The sequence below is a fragment of the Schistocerca serialis genome, chromosome 3 (assembly GCF_023864345.2).
Source record: "Schistocerca serialis cubense isolate TAMUIC-IGC-003099 chromosome 3, iqSchSeri2.2, whole genome shotgun sequence".
In the NCBI taxonomy this organism is placed as follows: domain Eukaryota; kingdom Metazoa; phylum Arthropoda; class Insecta; order Orthoptera; family Acrididae; genus Schistocerca; species Schistocerca serialis.
In genome coordinates this window covers 265,517,748-265,535,988 of record NC_064640.1, presented here as the reverse complement: position 1 = coordinate 265,535,988, position 18,241 = coordinate 265,517,748, and the positions used below count along the sequence as shown (strand labels likewise).

The 18,241-nt window shown below is 39.8% G+C and overlaps 1 protein-coding gene across 2 annotated transcripts in view; it reads right to left on the bottom strand.

Moving 5' to 3' along the window:
• Positions 1 to 18,241, bottom strand: part of LOC126471586 (lysine-specific demethylase phf2-like) — a 175,273-nt gene that overhangs the window by 91,790 nt on the left and 65,242 nt on the right. For both annotated transcript variants that reach the window (XM_050099822.1, XM_050099823.1), the window contains exon 7: positions 7,320 to 7,424. In XM_050099822.1, the coding sequence (XP_049955779.1) occupies positions 7,320 to 7,424 (105 nt within the window). The remainder of the gene's footprint in view (positions 1 to 7,319; positions 7,425 to 18,241) is intronic.

The following is an 18,241-nucleotide window of genomic DNA, read 5'->3' as shown; positions in this document are numbered from 1 at the left end:
GGTAACAAATCCAGCAGCATGCATCTGAATTGCTTTTATGCCTTCCTTTAATGTGACCTTTTGAGGATCGCAAACACTAGGGCAGTATTCAAGAAAGGATCTCCTTTGTAGATGAGCTTCACTTCCTTAGGATTATCCCAATAAACTGAAATTTTTAGCATTTGCCTTCCCTAAAACCAACCTCACGTGTTCGTTGCATGTCACATCACATTCCAGTGTTACATCTAGATATTTGATTAATGTGACTGTGCCAAGCAACACACCACTAATACTGTATTTAAACATCACAGGAGTTTTTTTTTCCTACTCATCTGCATCAGCTTAAATTTTTGCACATTTAGAGCAAGCTGTCATTAATCAAAACACACAAAAATTGTGTCAAAGTCATCCTGTGTCCTACAGTCACTCAACATTGACACTTTCCCTTACCCTACAGCATTATCAGCAAACAGTCATAGACTGCTGCACACCTTATCCAACAGATCATTTGGGTGTCATTCAGAACAAGAGCAGCGGTCCTGTCACATGTTTTTGGGGCACTCCTGATGACCTCTTTGTTTTTGTTGCACATTTGCCATCCAGCACAACAATTTATTGGGTTCTGTTAGATAAAATATCTTCAAGCCAGTCACATACGCGAGAACCCTTTTCTATATGCTCAAATGTTTGTTTACAGTATGCAATGCAGCACTGTGTCAGATGCGTTCCAGATATCTAGGAATACGGAATCTGCTTGTTGCCCTTCATTCATGGTTCACAGGATGTTGTGCGAGAAAGGGGCTAGCAGAGTTTCACAGCAACTATGCTTTCTTGCGTGAGTGTGCTTTCTAAATCCTTTCTGATATTTGGACAGAAGCTTTTCTCTCTCAGGGAAATTTATTATATTGGAACTTAGGATATACTAAAGAATTCCGCAGCAAACTGTTGTAAATGGTACTGGTCTTTAATTCTGTGGATTTATTTTCTGACCCTTCTTACCTTCCCTTTTTTCCTGTCACTTCGGACTTCACACTGGGCAAGAGATTCACGCGAAATCAAGCTAAGTAAGAGGCCAATGACAAAGAGTGCTCACTATAGAAATGAGTTGGAACTCCATCTGGATCTGGCAGCTTATTTGTTTTCAACTCTTTCCATTGTTTGTCAGTGTCAGGGATGTCTATTTCTACGTCCTTATTATGGGAGTTTATTTGATGCTCTAACAATTGTACGACACCAGCCACATCACACATATCCAATCTTTATGGGTGTTTGTGTGATCATGGGTCTTTTCAGACAGCTGAACATGGAGGGAGGTGGTGGACTGTGCATACCCCAGATTTGGAGGATCTGGTTCTACATGATTTTGAGATGAAACCTTGTACAAGTTCTACACAACTGGCCCACCAACATGATGCAAGTCAAAGTACGATTATGTGTATCCTGCAAGACAGCCGTCACTATACCTATCACCTACAATCCCACGGAGGCCACTTTGAACATCTGTTGTGGCGTGGATGCAATGCAGCTCTATACTGCGTTCCAGGACGATGGTGCATGCACACTGTCCATTTCCAGGCACATGTTAATAGGAATTTTTTTCCTCCATTTCCAATCAGGAATCCGACCCTACAGGTTGTCAGTTTTATTAACATTCACCTCGTGGACACAAGGATTAGTGATCACTATGTCATCATGACCATAATGGTTATTAAAATTAATGAACCCATCAAGAAGGATAGAAGAGTTTTTATAATGGAAACAGCAGATAAGCAGTTGTTAGCATTCTACTTTAACAAGGAATGGACATCAATCAGCTCAAATATGATGGACATAGGGAAATGATGGTGGCAGGGGTAAAATACAGGGAGTGAAAGGCTATTTACAATTTGTACAGAAACCAGATGGCAGTTATAAGAGTCAAGGGGCATGAAAGGGAAGCAGTGGTTGGGAAGGGAGTGAGACAGGGTTGTAGCCTATCCCTCATGCTATTCAATCTGCATATTGAGCAAGCAGTAAAGGAAACAAAAGAAAATCTGGAGTAGGAATTAAAATCCATGGAGAAGACACAAAAACTTTGAGGTTCGGCAATGACATTGTAATTCTGTCAGAGACGGCAAAGGACCTGGAAGAGCAGCTGAACGGAATGGACAGTGTCTTGAATGGAGAATATAAGATGAACATCAACAAAAGCACAACAAGGATAATGGACTGTAGTCGATTAAATCAGGTGATGCTGCGGAAATTAGATTAGGGAATGAGACACTTAAAAGTAGTAAATGAGTTTTGCTATTTGGGGAGCAAAATAACTGATGATGGTCGAAGTAGAGAGGATATAAAATGTAGACTGGCAAGGGCAAGGAAAGCATTTCTGAAGAAGAAAAATTTGTTAACATTGAGTATAAATTTAAATGCCAGGAAGTCATTTCTGAAAGTATTTGTATGGAGTGTAGCCATGAATGGAAGTGAAACGTGGACGATAAATAGGCTAGACAAGAAGAGAATAGAAGCTTTTGAAATGTGGTGCTACAGAAGAATGCTGAAGATTAGATGGGTAGATCACATAACTAATGAGAAGGTATTGAATAGAATTGGAGAGAAGAGAAATTTTTGGCGCGTCTTGACTAGAAGAAGGGATCGGTTGGTAGGGCATATTCTGAGGCATCAAGGGATCATCAGTTTAGTATTGGAGGGCAGCGTGGAGGGTAAAAATCGTAGAGGGAGACCAAGAAATAAATACACTAAGCACATTCAGAAGGATGTAGGTTGCAATAAGTACTGGGAGATGAAGAAGCTTGCACAGGATAGAGTAGCATGGAGAGCTGCATCAAACCAGTCTCTGGACTGAAGACCACCACAACAACAGGGAAATGATAAAGCAAATTCAAAGCTGATAGTAATTATGCTACTTAGAAGTATATGCCAATTAAGTGGATAAGGACTGAAAAGACCCACTGTGTTTTAATGACAAAATCTCAAAAAAAGGCGAGAAAATAATTCAAAAAAATAACACAGTAATTTCAACAGGCAAAATTTAACAGAAATTAGTACGTCTACAAAAAGATTAATGCGCGAAGCACAGAACAACTTCCACCATCGTTTATTAGTGAAAGATCTTGCCAAGAATCCTGGTCCTACACCAAACAGTTATGTAGGTCAAAGGCTTCTATTCAGTCTGGTATGGCAACAGAAGACAGCAAACAGAAGGCGAAGTTTTAAAGTTTCGTGTTTAAAAGATCATTCATGCATGAGGATCATACAAATGTAGAATTGTTAGAGCATCAGCTAAACTCACATATTAAAGATGTAGAAATCAACATTTTTGATACTGAAAAGCAATGGAAAGAGTTGAAAACAAATAAGCTGCCAGATCCAGATGGAGTTCCAATTCAGTTCTAAAGTCATTACCCTTTGTCATTGGCCTCTTACTTAGCTCGATTTAGCGTGAATCTCTTGCCCAGTGCGAAGCGACAGGAAAAAAGTGAAGGCAAGAAGGGTCAGAAAACTAATCCACAGAATTATAGATCAGTATCATTTACCAACAGTTTGCTGAGGAATTCTTGAGTATGTCCTAAGTTCCAATATAATATATTTCCCTGAGAGAGAAAAGCTTCTGTCCAAATATCAGAAAGGATTTAAAAAGCACACTCACACAAGAAAGCATAGTTGCTGTGGAACTCTGCTAGCCCCTTTCTCACACAACATCCTGTGAATCATGAATGAAGGGCAACAAGCAGATCCGTATTCCTAGATATCTGGAACGCATCTGACACATTGCTCCATTGCATACTGTTAACAAACATCTGAGCACACAGAACAGGATCTCGCATATGTGAGTGGCTTGAAGATATTTTATCTAACAGAACCCAATAAATTGTTGTGCTGGATGGCAAATGTGCAGCAAAAACAAAGAGATCATCAGGAATGCCCCAAAAAAATGTGACAGGACCGCTGCTCTTGTTCTTGATGACACCCAAATGAACTGTCGCATAAGGTGTGCATTAATCTATGACTGTTTGCTGATAATGCTGTAGGGTAAGGGAAAGTGTCATTGTTGAGTGACTATAGGAGGACACAGGATGACTTTGACACAATTTTTGTGTGTTTTGATTAATGACAGCTTGCTCTAGATGGGCAAAAATTTAAGCTGATGCAGATGAGTAGGAAAAAAAAATTCTGTGATGTTTAAATACAGTATTAGTGGTGTGTTGCTTCGCACATTCACATTAATTAAACATATAGGTGTAACATTGGAATGTGACATGACATGCAACGAACACGTGAGGTTGGTTGCAGGGAAGGCAAATGCTAAAAATTTCAGTTTATTGGGATAATTCTGAGAAAGTGTAGCTCATCTACAAAGGAGATCCTTTCTTGAGTACTGCCCTAGTGTTTGCGATCCTCAAAAGGTCACATTAAAGGAAGGCATCAAAGCAATTCAGTTGCATGCTGCTGGATTCGTTACTGAAAGGTTTGATCCACACGTGAGTATTATGAAAATTCCCTGTGGGCCCAAACAGAAATATCTGAAGAGAAGAAGACATTCTTTTTGCATAGCTTTATGGAAAAAGCTTGTAGAACTCTCATTTGTAAGAGACTGCAAGACAATTCTATTGCCACCATTGCACATCTTGCGCATGGTCTGCAAAGACTAGAGAAGAGAAATAAAGGCTTGTATGGAAGCATATATACTGTCTTTTTTCCTTTGCTCCATTTGTGAGTGAAACAGGAACGGGAATTACTAGCAGTGGTACATGGTACCCTTCCCAATGCATCATATGATGGCTTGCTATAGTATATACAGGGGTGGACATAAATAGGGAAACACCAAAAACACGTTACCATGGCTAATACCGAGTAGAAAACCTGTTGGCACTTAAATCAGCTCCCAGTCACCTCACACTGGACAAATACAGGTTCCGTGTTGTTTTCAAGGGAGTATTACACCACTATTCTCCCAAGTTCAGGTAATGACAATGGAGGTAGATAGGAAACACACATCACTCTCTTTGAAGTCGACCACAAAGGCTTAATAATACTGAGATCAGGTGACTGTGGTGGGAAGTGGAGCTGCAACAATTTATCTTAAAGCTCACAAAACCAGTCCTGGACAATGAAAGCTGTGAGAACAGGAGCCCTGATTTCTCTTCTCAGCATCACCATTGTGGAACAAACACTGTACCACAGGGTGGACCAGAAAAGCCAAAATGGTCACCTAATCCCTGGTAGTAAGGTGGCCATGCCGAGTAACCAAGGACTATCATGATATGGCTGCCCAAATAATCACTGAAGCCCTGCCATGTTTCACTCTTGGGATGTAAACCCACTCAGAAGTTCAAATCTATGTAACAAGACTCATCCGACCAAATGACTTTCTTCCATTGCCCTGCTTCAGCACCACGTTTTCCTGTTATGAACATTTGCATCACTGAGTGGTTCTGGAATTCCCTGCTTACAGAATTTCTTTTGTGTTTTTTGGTGCTGACAGGGTTAGCGAATGTGACATTCCGTACTGCAGTGTCTGCTGCTGTCATCCTCATTTTTCATCACAGTCCTCTTCAATGACCATCTGGCACAATCACTCAACACACTCCATGCTGCGACTTAGAAGATGATGTTTTTCTGCTTCCATGTACGCAGTATGAACCTTCAATACTGCGCCTTTTGAAACACCAAACACTTTGCGGATCTTAGTTATGGAAACACTCAAAACCAACAATTTGCCTACATTCTAATTCAGTTAGCTCCAACACAATGCACTCAAAACTACATAGAACATTGACCTCAACACAACCGACACTTGCAACACATTGAGTACACTGCACAGGTGTTGTTCATGGTCAAATACAACAACACAACCTGCAGACTTGGCTAAAATCTGCGTTTACTTTCGAGCACGCATTTCTCATGCTGCTTCCGTATTTTTGTCCAACCCCTGTAAATGTCGAAGTAGATATACTGGGGAAAAAAGGGAAGGACAAATGTTTTATGAAATGATTTATCAAAAAGTAAGAAATAAAACAGATTACAGAAACATTTGATCCACCTTTGAATCATGCTCGAAATCATGTACAGCATATAAGGTGCTTATTGGTAATTTGAATTGCATTATTTAACTCATAATCTTAGAATTTTTCAGGAATACTAGAGGATATTTGCTGTAGTACACATCATTCAAGGGTGTGTCAAAGTTCCTCTAATCCCTTTTATTTTTCACTTGTAGACAAATCATTTTAAAAACATTTCACCTTTTTTTTTCAATTTCTTTCTAAATTTCAAGTTTTGTTCTGAAAGCATTAAATATAATTTATTTTTATATTGATCAATATTCTATTATTTTTAATTATCCTGATTACTTTCAAGCACTTAAATATCTTCTTTGCAAAATCAGACCTCATGATGGTCAAATTGGTATCCCATTTGCCCATTTTCCACTCTTCATTTAGCTATGAAAATTCTATTGTTTAATTTCTAGGGAGTCTTGCTTTTTATCCACTCAATCATTTGATGAAAGAATCATTAAGTAAGATTGTTGGCAGCATAATTCAATGTCTAGTACACATACATGCAGAGCATTTCCTTCTCCTGCATCTTATGTATTATTTTCTCACACTTGTATACATGGGAAGCTGCTTCAATGAAGACTGTCTACTTTCTTTTTGCCTATCAATGTCAAGTAGCAGCAGTTTCACATAAACTGACAACTTTATTGTCGACGAATAAAGTCTCAGCAGAATTTTAGGTATTCCAGAGACACTTTCATTTCAACAGGCAGCCTTAGATTTTAACACATTCATGATTCAGTATGCTACAGAAACATCAGTTACTAAACTGCTATTATGGTTATTGCTTGTTCAGTCAATCAAGAGCAGTGCTTTATCTGGTCTCAACCTCTGTTCTGGCACCATCGTCATGACAACATAATTTAATAAATGCACAAGTAGTAAGGAGGCTAAAAGCTTCAAAGATGCCGTCACCTGGATTGGGGGAGATTATATGTAAGTTATCTTAGAAGTTCAGCAGAACTTTCTGTTAATTTTTATGATCCGTCCTTACATTAAAGACTATCTTATCTGCCCATCTCTTTATGATTTTATGTTTGAAATCCAGATTTTCAACATAAGGCAGTGTGATGGACCATCTAAATTTGGTAAGGAGATGCAATGGACATTTTTTTTAAAAATATGCAGTTTTTTTTGAACTTTTTCTTCCATATACTGCTGACAAAATATGCACATATGGAAAAGAATGTTGTCACAAAATGTTACAGTGTCTAACAGTGAAAGAGCAATACATACTGCATAAATATCCGAAACAGGGTACTTGTTGACATTTAGACTTACCTGGTCTCCAAAGAACATTTCACTATGGGTGGCAGATAATGTCCATCTTTGGTAAAGTGACAGGTTAGCAGGGGTTGGCTTTATCAGATAAAAAATCTTCTGACCCTGGGGAAAAAAATAGGAATATGAAACACTATTTCTCCACAAGAATGCATTAGCAAGTTTCAATCACACGACCATTACTGGTCACTCTTGTTTACAAAAATTACTGTAGCAGCCATTGTATGTGTTTTGAAGACCATAATTTTATTGCTTACACTCATGACAGGCTCTTTGATTGGCAATTCACATTAAAACCAATTATTGATTTCAGAGGCAAGACACTTTTGTGTCTGACAGAGTATCAGCACTAAATGAAAGTATGTAGATAGCAATTATTTATTTTGATTTAATGAAATTGTATGGGACATGCCACATTTTGGCATAAATAATATTATTACAGTATTAGATGAAAAGCTCACCAATGGTTCTCTTCGCACCTAGAAATGAATCACTAAACCTCGTTCTCCAGCGTCAATAAACAGGCGATGAATTTAAATCTGACTGAGAAGGGTCACTGATCTGCTCTTGGGTATTTTTCCTGATACACATTAACAATGGCGCACTAAACTTAACAGACAATTTCTTGTTTCATCTGTATCTGCAGATTAAAAATATGTTATTGTGAAATATTCTGAGTGTAAAGTAAATAACGTAATGAACAAGATTTTGGATATGCACTGCTTCTATCTTTCGGTGAGTCATCGCCTTTATTCATAAATAGGCCTAATTCGTTATGGAAAACACTGTCACTTAAAAAAGAAGAAGAAGAAGAAAGAAACACACTGTATACAATTTTCTACACACAAATCATGCAAAACTGTCTCCTAGCATATAATCAGTGAAAACAAACATTTTAAATTCCTGAAAGTGAAGATGGATTGCAAGCACACTTAATACACAGTGGAAACACTGTGGCACTATTAAAACACACTTCTGTTACTGAACCTGAAACATGATAGCTTATTTTCATTCCATTATTTCCAATGGTAATATATTCCAGAATAAATCTTTGCCATAATATGGAATACTATTAGCCCAGAAAAGGGCACATGTTCAATTTTTCTATCAGTCTGTGAAATTGACGTTTCAAGAGTCTGAAAACTCTAACACAGACTCCCAATGAAAATATATCATTTGTAGTTAATAACATGGATTCACTCAAAATTAATATCAGTGACCATAAGAAGAAAACTAACTGGCAATTAGATGACATTTCCTTCAACTATTGAAGGAAGGAAGGAAGGAAGGAAGGAAGGAAGGAAGGAACATTAGGATTTGATATTTCGTTCATGCCAGACCTACAGCTTATAGTTAAGTCCCTGGTGACTAGGCAGTAGGCTTCTACAAAGTTGAAATTAAGTGAGGTGAATCAGTAATTAGACACTGGACTTATATTTTGGAAGATCTGAATTCCATTCCACAGCTGGCCATCACAGTTTACGTTGTACGTGTTGTTCTAACTTACTTTTGAAAAATAATGTGAAGGTTTCTACATTATGACCATAATTTGCTGCTCCAACAAAACTACCACTCTGTCTCTCAAACAGCATACACCAAGATATTCAGAACAGATGATAAGAGTTTACATATTTAAAAATAGAAGTTGACACAGGGAGTGAAGCAAATTAAATAGACACTAAAGTAACGGGAGTTTTTATCACTGTTATTTATGTTTACCCACCAAAAAAATCCAAATTTCAAAAGCGCTGGTTATGCTGGACACTTCTACAAGTCACACACCATAACATAATAGTTTGGCATTAGCAGGAAGCTTATGCTGGATTTCAAATTTCATAGCTACTGACCATAAACAATACAAATGTATTATTCCTCACAAGTTAAAGAGTTCATTTTCAGAGAGACAGACTACCATTTACCATTATAACTGGAGAGGGATAAGCAGCCACAGTACAGAAATTTTTCATCATCAATGACTGAAAAGGGGTGTCTCTCTTCCTGCCTCTAGTAGTTTACACTGCCAGGTGTTCATGATGCTTGGAATAAACATTTACTAATGACGATTTCTATAAATGCATTGAGAGAGAAAAGGTAACTATTCCAGTGTTTGTGAATCACGTAAACTACAACTTTTGGAAAAAAAAAAAAAAGGTCACGGAATCGAAAAAAGAAGAGACTGGGATTTAATAGCCTATCAGTGACATGGTGATTCACAAGTCCGGTTCAAACTAGGTTGGAGCAGGAATCCAGCCATGACCTTTTCAGAAGAACCATTCCAGCACTTGCCTCAAGCAATTTTGGATCATAACTGAAAACCTAAACCTGGATGGCTGAATGTGAATTTAAACTTCTATTAAAAATAACATGTTTCTTCAGGGAACAAGCCCTCCCAATTTTTTTCAAGGTACAAGAACAATGAAATGGTATTCAGATCCCTTCCAGATCACACATGGCCACTCATTTATGTGGTTTAGCACATATAAAACATTTTGTTTCCACAATGGGAAAATATTCTAGTTGCAAACTGTGTTGTTGAGAAGTACCAGCAGTAGCTGCACACAAGTTTTCTTTAAATACTAACAATTTTTGCTTTGTTCTATTTACATTGAAATATATCATCTACAACTTAAAGATCAGATAGCACAAAAAACTTTCCTTTAGTCTACGATGTTGCAAACACTGAGAAAAGTTCCTTCTCATAAACAACTTTATAATAAAGCATAACATGGCACTCCCATTCCAACACATTGGCACCAAATTTCACGAAAATTATGCCTAACACTAATTTGGATATGTCACACAAGGAACAGGTCACCACAGCTCCTCTTACCCAGATTTCATCCCTTCTTTTGACGCTACTGTGATGGAGGTCAGAATCGCGACACCCAGTGTTGAAATCAAGCGGTTTTCTTGTAGATGCCCACAGAAAATATTTCACAGATCCCACCACTCATAATTGAAATGAAAAGACCTCAGCTCAGAGGGTGGTACAAAGGGTGTCAATGAAACCATCCCTTTCCATTTCTTGGTTAAAAATGCAGGTCACAATGTAATGAGCAACAGGAAGACATTCTTGACAACCTTTGCCTATGCTAACATCCTCAAACGTTACAGTCCTCCTGGAGGGCATTGTGGGGCTGTATACTCTTTGGATGTGATCGCAATCCTTTGGAATGGAGTACAACTACAATTTTTTGCTCTTGTCTAATGGTTGGAACCACTAGGGACCATTCAAAACCATTTGACGAAATTTGAACACAATCCAAAGCAGTGAAGGGTCCTTACCCTTTTTCAGCGCTTCTGTTCCCATGACAGGATCACACCAGTGTGCGTCATTGACACATGAGAATAAAACTGGAAAGGGTCCCTCTAAACCCCCCCCCCCCCCCCCCCCCCAGTTAGGCAAAACCCTTGATGGCATCCACCCACATTTATGGAAACTTTTAAAATGAGAAAACCTGTGAAATACTCCCAGGCAACTGGTCACAGAAGTGAGTCAAGTTGTTGCCTAACTGCAGGTGCCTTGGGCTATTTCGAAGGTTTTCTCTGTAAAGGCACATTTTTAAAATGCTCAATAAATGTGAGCTAGTGCCACCAAAAGTTTTGCTGAACTGTGAGGTCTTTGAGGGACCCTTGGCCATTTTATTCACGCATGTGTCAATGCTGCACTCCTTCATGATTAAGAGCACTGAGAAAGCGTAAGGCACCTTCGCTGCTTTTTATGATGTTCAAATTTTGCTGAATGGTTTTGAACAGTCTGTAGTGGTTCCAACCTGCCACCAGATCAAAATTATTGTCATACTGCATTCCAAAAGGGTGATATCATGTTCAATGAGGTTGCAGCCCTGTGATACCCGTCGAGAAGGGTTGAATCGTTCAAGAGGTGTCAACAGTGTCAAAAGTTGTCAAGAACATCGTCCTTTCACTCATGACACTGAGAATTATTATTTTTGACTGTGAAATATGTGGGAATTAATGTCTCAAGGAAAAGGTGGTTTCACTGACGCCCACTGTGCCACACTGAAACATTTAAGTTTCGATCCAAGTGAAAGCGTGTCCGAAATGTTTTCCATGGACACTCACTCATAAGAAAACAACAAGATATAAACACTGGGCATCACAGTTGTGGCTTCCATCATAGAGGTGCCAAAAGAAGGGGGTGAAATGTGGGTAAGAGGGACCGTGACAATCTTTGTACCATGTGATACGTCCATGGTGGCATTGGGCAGAAATGTGAAATTTGTTGGCAATGTGACATCATTAACCCACTTTACATGCCACATGAATTTTTGAGCTATGGCCTTTTTTCTGCATATGTAGACATCTTGCTGTTCGAAGCATTGTCGAGTCTCAGGGATTAGAACCCTTTGTTCTAGGCATAAGCTACAAATGGGCAGCAATGGTGTAGTTAGATAACATTATTTCATTATTTCCACCACAAACCTATTGGCTGCCAGCCTGCTGTCATTTCCAAGGTCAATGGTGCTCAATTCCCTAATTTTAATAAGGTAGTTTGGTACAAAGTTGTAGGAGGCAAATGTCCAGTTTGTTAAAATAGCCTTAAAGTCATAGATAATGAATGTGCCATAGGGTATGCACAAGTAGCAAAATTTTTATTTGCACTGTTCAACAAGACTTTTGCAAATACGTAAGATTCAAATTGTTAGTGAAGGAGTATGATGAATAATAATACTGCTTCAACTACCAAATACGTGTGTGCATCCCTTTATAGTTTGCACATGAAGTCTGTACTTGATTCAGCCACTAAGGGGCCACCTGGCCTGCTAATACGACAGCAGCTGACTTGCACAGCCTGACGGCTGCGCCCCCTGTTAGAACTAATTACTATATAGACTGGAGAGCAAGGCTCCGCCAGCTACTTGTGTGTTATCTGTTGTATGTACCTTATCTCTCACGTTTTTATGCTTTTTTGTGTAATAAAGTTACATTGTTCTTGGGTTACTACAAATACAGTATTCACATGTGGATCAATGGCTCAGTGGTTAAGTGCCAAACTACAGAGCCAAAGGTCTAGGGTTCAATCCTAAGATTTTTATCTTCACTTAACACTTCTTTCATCTCTGGCAATATTCGTCAAGGTGAACTGCAAAGAAGTTTGGAGTCCACATTAAACAGTATGTCTCACTGTAAGTGGCTGCTAATTTAGTTCAATGTTCTGATGAAGGCAATAACATGTCTCACCAATAGGACCACACCTAGTAATGCACGAAGGTGTTCCAATCAACCTTTGGGTTGATAACATCTTTACCTTAGTGTATTTTTATGTTTGTTATAGTATGCTTGTCATGACACAAGTGCACCTCGATAGTAGCTATCTTTGGACATGTTGGCTACTTTGGTAATCATACGTCCATGATAGAGAATAATTATCGTGTGAGAACAATTACCATGTCCATAAATAGCAGTAGACAGGCATTATGACTCAAAAATGAAAAGAGTCAGTTACAAGTAAATGTACTGAAAGTAAAGGAGACCACATTGGGGAATTTTTAGGTTTTGGAGTTATAAATTAACCTCAATAAAATTATTAAGAACAAACAAGTCAACAACAGACCTGGTGCATAGAATAATATTTACATTGTGCGTAATTAACCAGCGGGTAATTTGTGCAGGACAGCGTCTACAATTCAACAGCTTCCCATTTAATATTTCCAATCATCAAATATAGAAAAGATTCACATACGGGCAGAGAGACAACAATGGCACATGCAATATCTATATCTGTATTCTGAAAGCCACTGTACTGCATGTGGCAGAGGCTACAGGGGGAACCAGAATCATCCACCTGCTCCATTTCTTGTTCCATTTGCGGTGGTGCGTGGGAAGAAAAATTGCCGATACCTCCTGCATCAACTCAAATGTCTCTAATTTCAAACTCATTAGTCACTATACAAGACACACAATGCACAAAGTAATATGTTTCTGTGTTAACAGTGAAATACAGACTCCGAATTATAAGGTTAAGGCCACCTATGATGCACTGCACGTTACTTGTAGTTTCTTCCATTTAAGTTTGTGCTGACTTATCAAACTGGTGACCAAGCATGTAGCAATTTCTTTTTATCTTCTCTCATCTTTGGAGCCTGACCAACAAACAATCCAACTTGGTAAGGGTGCCACACCAGCAAAAAAAATACCCAAGAACTGGTCGAATGAGTTTATTCATTAAGGCAATCTCCTTATGATAAATCTCAACATGTTATCTGCATTTCCAATGGTAACCTCTCCCTCCTCCTCCTCCCCCCCCCCCCCCCCCCGACAGATGCGCCTTCATACTTGACAGTTTTGACTGAGTTCAGTGTCTGGTTGTCAATTATGTAGTAAAAAAAAAAAAGTATCAGTTACTTATGTCTATTTGTTCTCATTCCAGTCCATTTATTTACGTAGAGGGTCAACTGCTAGACTTTTGACCAAGTACTAATCATCACAAAGTCTAGTTCCATTTCACAAATTGTGACACCTCTATGTATAGAACTTCGTTTATCAGAATAGTCACACAAGGGTAAAATACTGGCTGTCACATCACTTTTTTATGTATAGAAGGCAGGCATTCCAAAAGTTAAGAAACACTGTAACAACTTTATACCTGCTGCCAACAATCTTGTGCAGCTCAAGAATGAAGAAATGAAGCGAAGTTTTACATGATGGGTCTTTACTTAACCTACGCCAATTCCTACAGAGGCCTCCAAAAATGCATCCTATTTAAGCATAAAATATATTGCACAATTCTTCAACAATGTGATATTAATAAGACTGACTTAAATATGTGCATCTGTCCAGTGACACACACTATAAGTACTAGAATTATATTGGCGTGCAAAACGCAAGTATGAAAGTAACTTTCGCAAGATGTGTCACCAAGAAGTAGCATAGCTCAATGAAACTTGGACCACACACAGAAAGAACTGCTACAGTATAGTACAGAAAGTAACTGAAAGAAATACATAAGATGAATAGAAGTGCTTTATTCAAAGAAAATAATTACATTGAAGTCACCGCAATTTAAGATGGTTCGCAGGACATTACAAAAGGCAGGACTAGGTTGTTCATAGGCTGCGAGACCACCACACATGACAATGCATGCTCCGCAATGAGCTCCCATGTTGGCCACATGGGTGGTAACCTTTTGATAGGGCATTCCATTCCTCCACCAGCATTCTCGACAACTGCTATATGATCATTAGTGCATGAGAATGTGCTACAATATGTCTCCCCAATGCGTCCCACACATGCTTTGTGGGATTTAAGTCAGGGGGCCAGGCAGGCTAGTCCATTTGCTGAATATCCTCTCATACCAAGAGCTCCTCTACTGCGCAGTTTGATGCAGTTGTGCACTGTCATCCATAAAAATGAAGTCAGGGCTGAATGCACCCCTGAAAAAACTCACAAGGGAACGAGTACAGTGTCACGATAATGTTAACCAGTCAGTACATGATGTTCAAAGATTTGGAGGTCATTACACCTACGCAACATTATGCCTCCCTACACCTTATCAGTGGGATCACTAAAATGAGCATAATCAACAATATTCCTGGGTGCATTACATGTTCCCACCTTTTGCCTTATGAGGGTGCGTAATTCACCCTGGAACAATGTTGAAAAATAATCATTTTTTGTGATCCTTGTGTCATGGTGCAGAGAGGTGTGGTGTTGCATAGATGTACTGACCACCAAATCTCTGAACATGATTCATTTGCCATTATGTCCAGGGGATCATCATAAATCCTGGTGACTTCAATACAGTTACTATCTTTGAATAAAAGTGTCATTTCTGTTCACGTCACTGCGTATTTCTTTCAGTTACCTTCTGTACTGTACTGCACTTGGCAAAATCAAAACAATGGAAATACCAGGATGGAATAATGTCCGTATTATGAAAAGGATATATTATTACTCAGCATATAGAGGAGATGCTGAGTTGCACACAAGTACAACAACAAGACTGCTATACATATAAGCTTTTGGCCAAGAGGTCTTCTTCTGAAGCAGACACATACATTCATGCAAGCACAGCTCCTACACACATGACCACCATCTCTGGCCACTGGGGCCAGATTGTGAGCAACAATCAATGGGTGGTGAGGGCAAGGAGGAAGCAGGGTGGTGGGTGGGGGGGGGGGGGGGGGGGGGGGGGGGGGGGGGGGGGGTGGGGGGGGGGGGGGGGGGGGGGGGGGGGGGGGGGGGGGGAAGGGGATAAACAGGGTAGGTGTAGGGGAGGGTGTAGTTCTGCTTGTGGAGTATGCAGCAACTTGACAGGGCCACAGTAGGGATACTAGGTGCAGTCAAGACATTTTGAGGGGGAGGGGAGCAGAAAAGAAGAGAAGTAGAGAAAGGTAAAAAATACTACTGGGTGCACTGGCAGAACAGAAGGCTGCATAGTGCTGGAATGGAAGCAGGGAAGGGGATAGGAGGAAAAGGTTTGCCAAGTTGATGCCAGGGGTGTTAGGGGAACATGGGGAACATACAATGTATTTCAGGGAGAGTTCCCAGCTGCACAGTTCAGAATAGCTGGTGTTGGTAGGATCCAGATGGTGCAGGCTGTGAAGCAGTCACTGAAGTGAAGCAAGCTGTGTTGGGCAGCATTGCAGTAACTGGGTGGTCCAGTGGTCTCGTGGCCACAGTTCGTCCATGACCACTCATGTGGACAGACAGCTTGTTAGCTGTCATGCCCAGCAAAGTCATTGCAACTTAGTTTGTAAATCACGTGACTGCTTTCACAGGTAGCCGTTCCTTTGATAGGATAGGTGATGACTGACTGAAATGGAGTAGGTGGTGGTAAGAGGATGTAAGGGACAGGTTTTCCATCTAGGTCTATTACAGGGATAGAAGCCATGAGGAACGGGGTTGAGATGGAGGGGAGCAAGGTGGGAAGAAGCAGGCATGCAAAGATCTGGGAGCATGGTAGTAAGGCGGTGCCTCATAACTCATATTCCTGTAATATGACCTAGATGTGCAATAGACCTAGATGCAAGTCCTGTCCCACACATCTACCCAAGACCACCACCACCACCACCACCACCACCACCACCACCACCTACTTCAACGTGGTCACAGTCACTCCTACCCCCTCAAAAGCAGGGCTACCTGTAAAAGCAGTCATGTGGTCTACAAACTGAGTTCCAACCACAGTGCTGCTTTCTATATGAGCATGACAACTAACAAGCTGTCAGTCCACAGGAATAGCCATTGACAGACTGTGGTCAAGAGACAGCTGGACCACCCAGTTGTCCAACACAACATGCTTCACTTAAATGACTGGTTCACAGTCTGCACCATCTGGATCCTTCTTACCAACATCAGTCATTCTGAATTATGCAGGTGGGAACTCTCCATGCAATATAACTTATGTCCCTATAACTCACTCCCCTGGCGTCAACCTTTGCTAGTCCCTGTTCTTCATCCACCTGTCCCCTTCACTGGTCCCACTGCAGCACAATGCAGCTTTCTGCTCCACCACTGCACCCACTCATCTTTTCCCTCTCCTTTATTTTTCTCCTTTTCCACTCCCTACTGTGCTCCTCATCTCCCTCAAAATTCACAACTGCACCTAGCATCCCAACCCTGTCCCCCCTATGTCACTACATACTCCCACAAGCAGAACCACTCTCTCCCCTATCCTACCCCTACCCCTGCTATCCCTTTCCCTCCCTGTCCCTGCCTCCTCCTTACTCCCCACCACTTGCAAATTGCTTCTCCTGTCAGGCACAGTTGCTCACAATCTGGCCTCAGTGACCTGACACAGTAGTCATAAGTGTGAATTGTGGTTAATAGACTGTGTGTTTTCTACTTCAGGAGACATCCTTTTGGCTGAAAACTTAACTGTATAGCAGTCTTCTTCTTGTGCCTGTCTACTACTCAACATCTCCTGTATTTAGTGAGTAACAACACTCCTTTTTGTAATATTATGCTACTTGGCAGTGGCACGATAAGAAAGTTACTTTCATTCTCAATTTTAGCACACCAGTGTCCTTGCATCTTTTTCCGGTCATATATGATGCTCCATTGAGCTATGATTGACTGCCAGAAGAAGTACGGACAGTTATCACTCAGTCAACATAGAACCTATTGCTGTCAGTTGTTTACAGCATGTTTCAGCAACACATTCCCTACCATAATTGAATAAGCTAATAAACTCTACAGTGTAGAATATATATCTTTTGTATTCTGCCAGTGTTACTTTTGGTTATGCTATTATCTATTGTTAGTCTGCAGGGGAAAATGAATTAACTTTAGTTGAAATAAGAGAATCAAAAAGTGGTACATTTCAATGTTCTAATGTGACTTAATGGTGCAACTTGTTTCACAATGTATTATTTTGAGAAACCCAAAGACAAATGAAGGTGATTTAAACATTCGGGTAGTACAACACACATTCTTCTGTAATCCGATAATCTCTAATCCCACAATACACTATGCATCATAAATTAAAAGATGAAAGAGACACTGCATTAAATGCTTACAATATTTTTATTCTGGAAGCTAATGTAGACTTTGATATCAAATAATGAATTATAAACTCATAAAAAGCTCTATTAAGTATCACAACAGACAGTGCTATCTTCCTCTATGTATCGGAATATTGGGTTTTGCTAATCTCAAACACGCTAATATAACAGTTTTGAGGTGTTTTGTAGTGAAATAGTATATGAAAACAGTTTAAAAGGCTAGCAGTCAATACATCTGGCAAACTGCAATAGTGAGCAGAAACTGAAAGGTGATACAAAAATAAAACCTGCAGATTTCACTTATTTCAATATATTATGTAATATGGAATCATTTTTGAGCACCTTATCACGCCAAGCTACAGTTTTCAGAGTCAATCAGGTTGATATGGTACTCTAAAACAATATGCTTGAAACTCAACTTGCACAAAACAACTTGTAGAATTCACAACTAGGCTG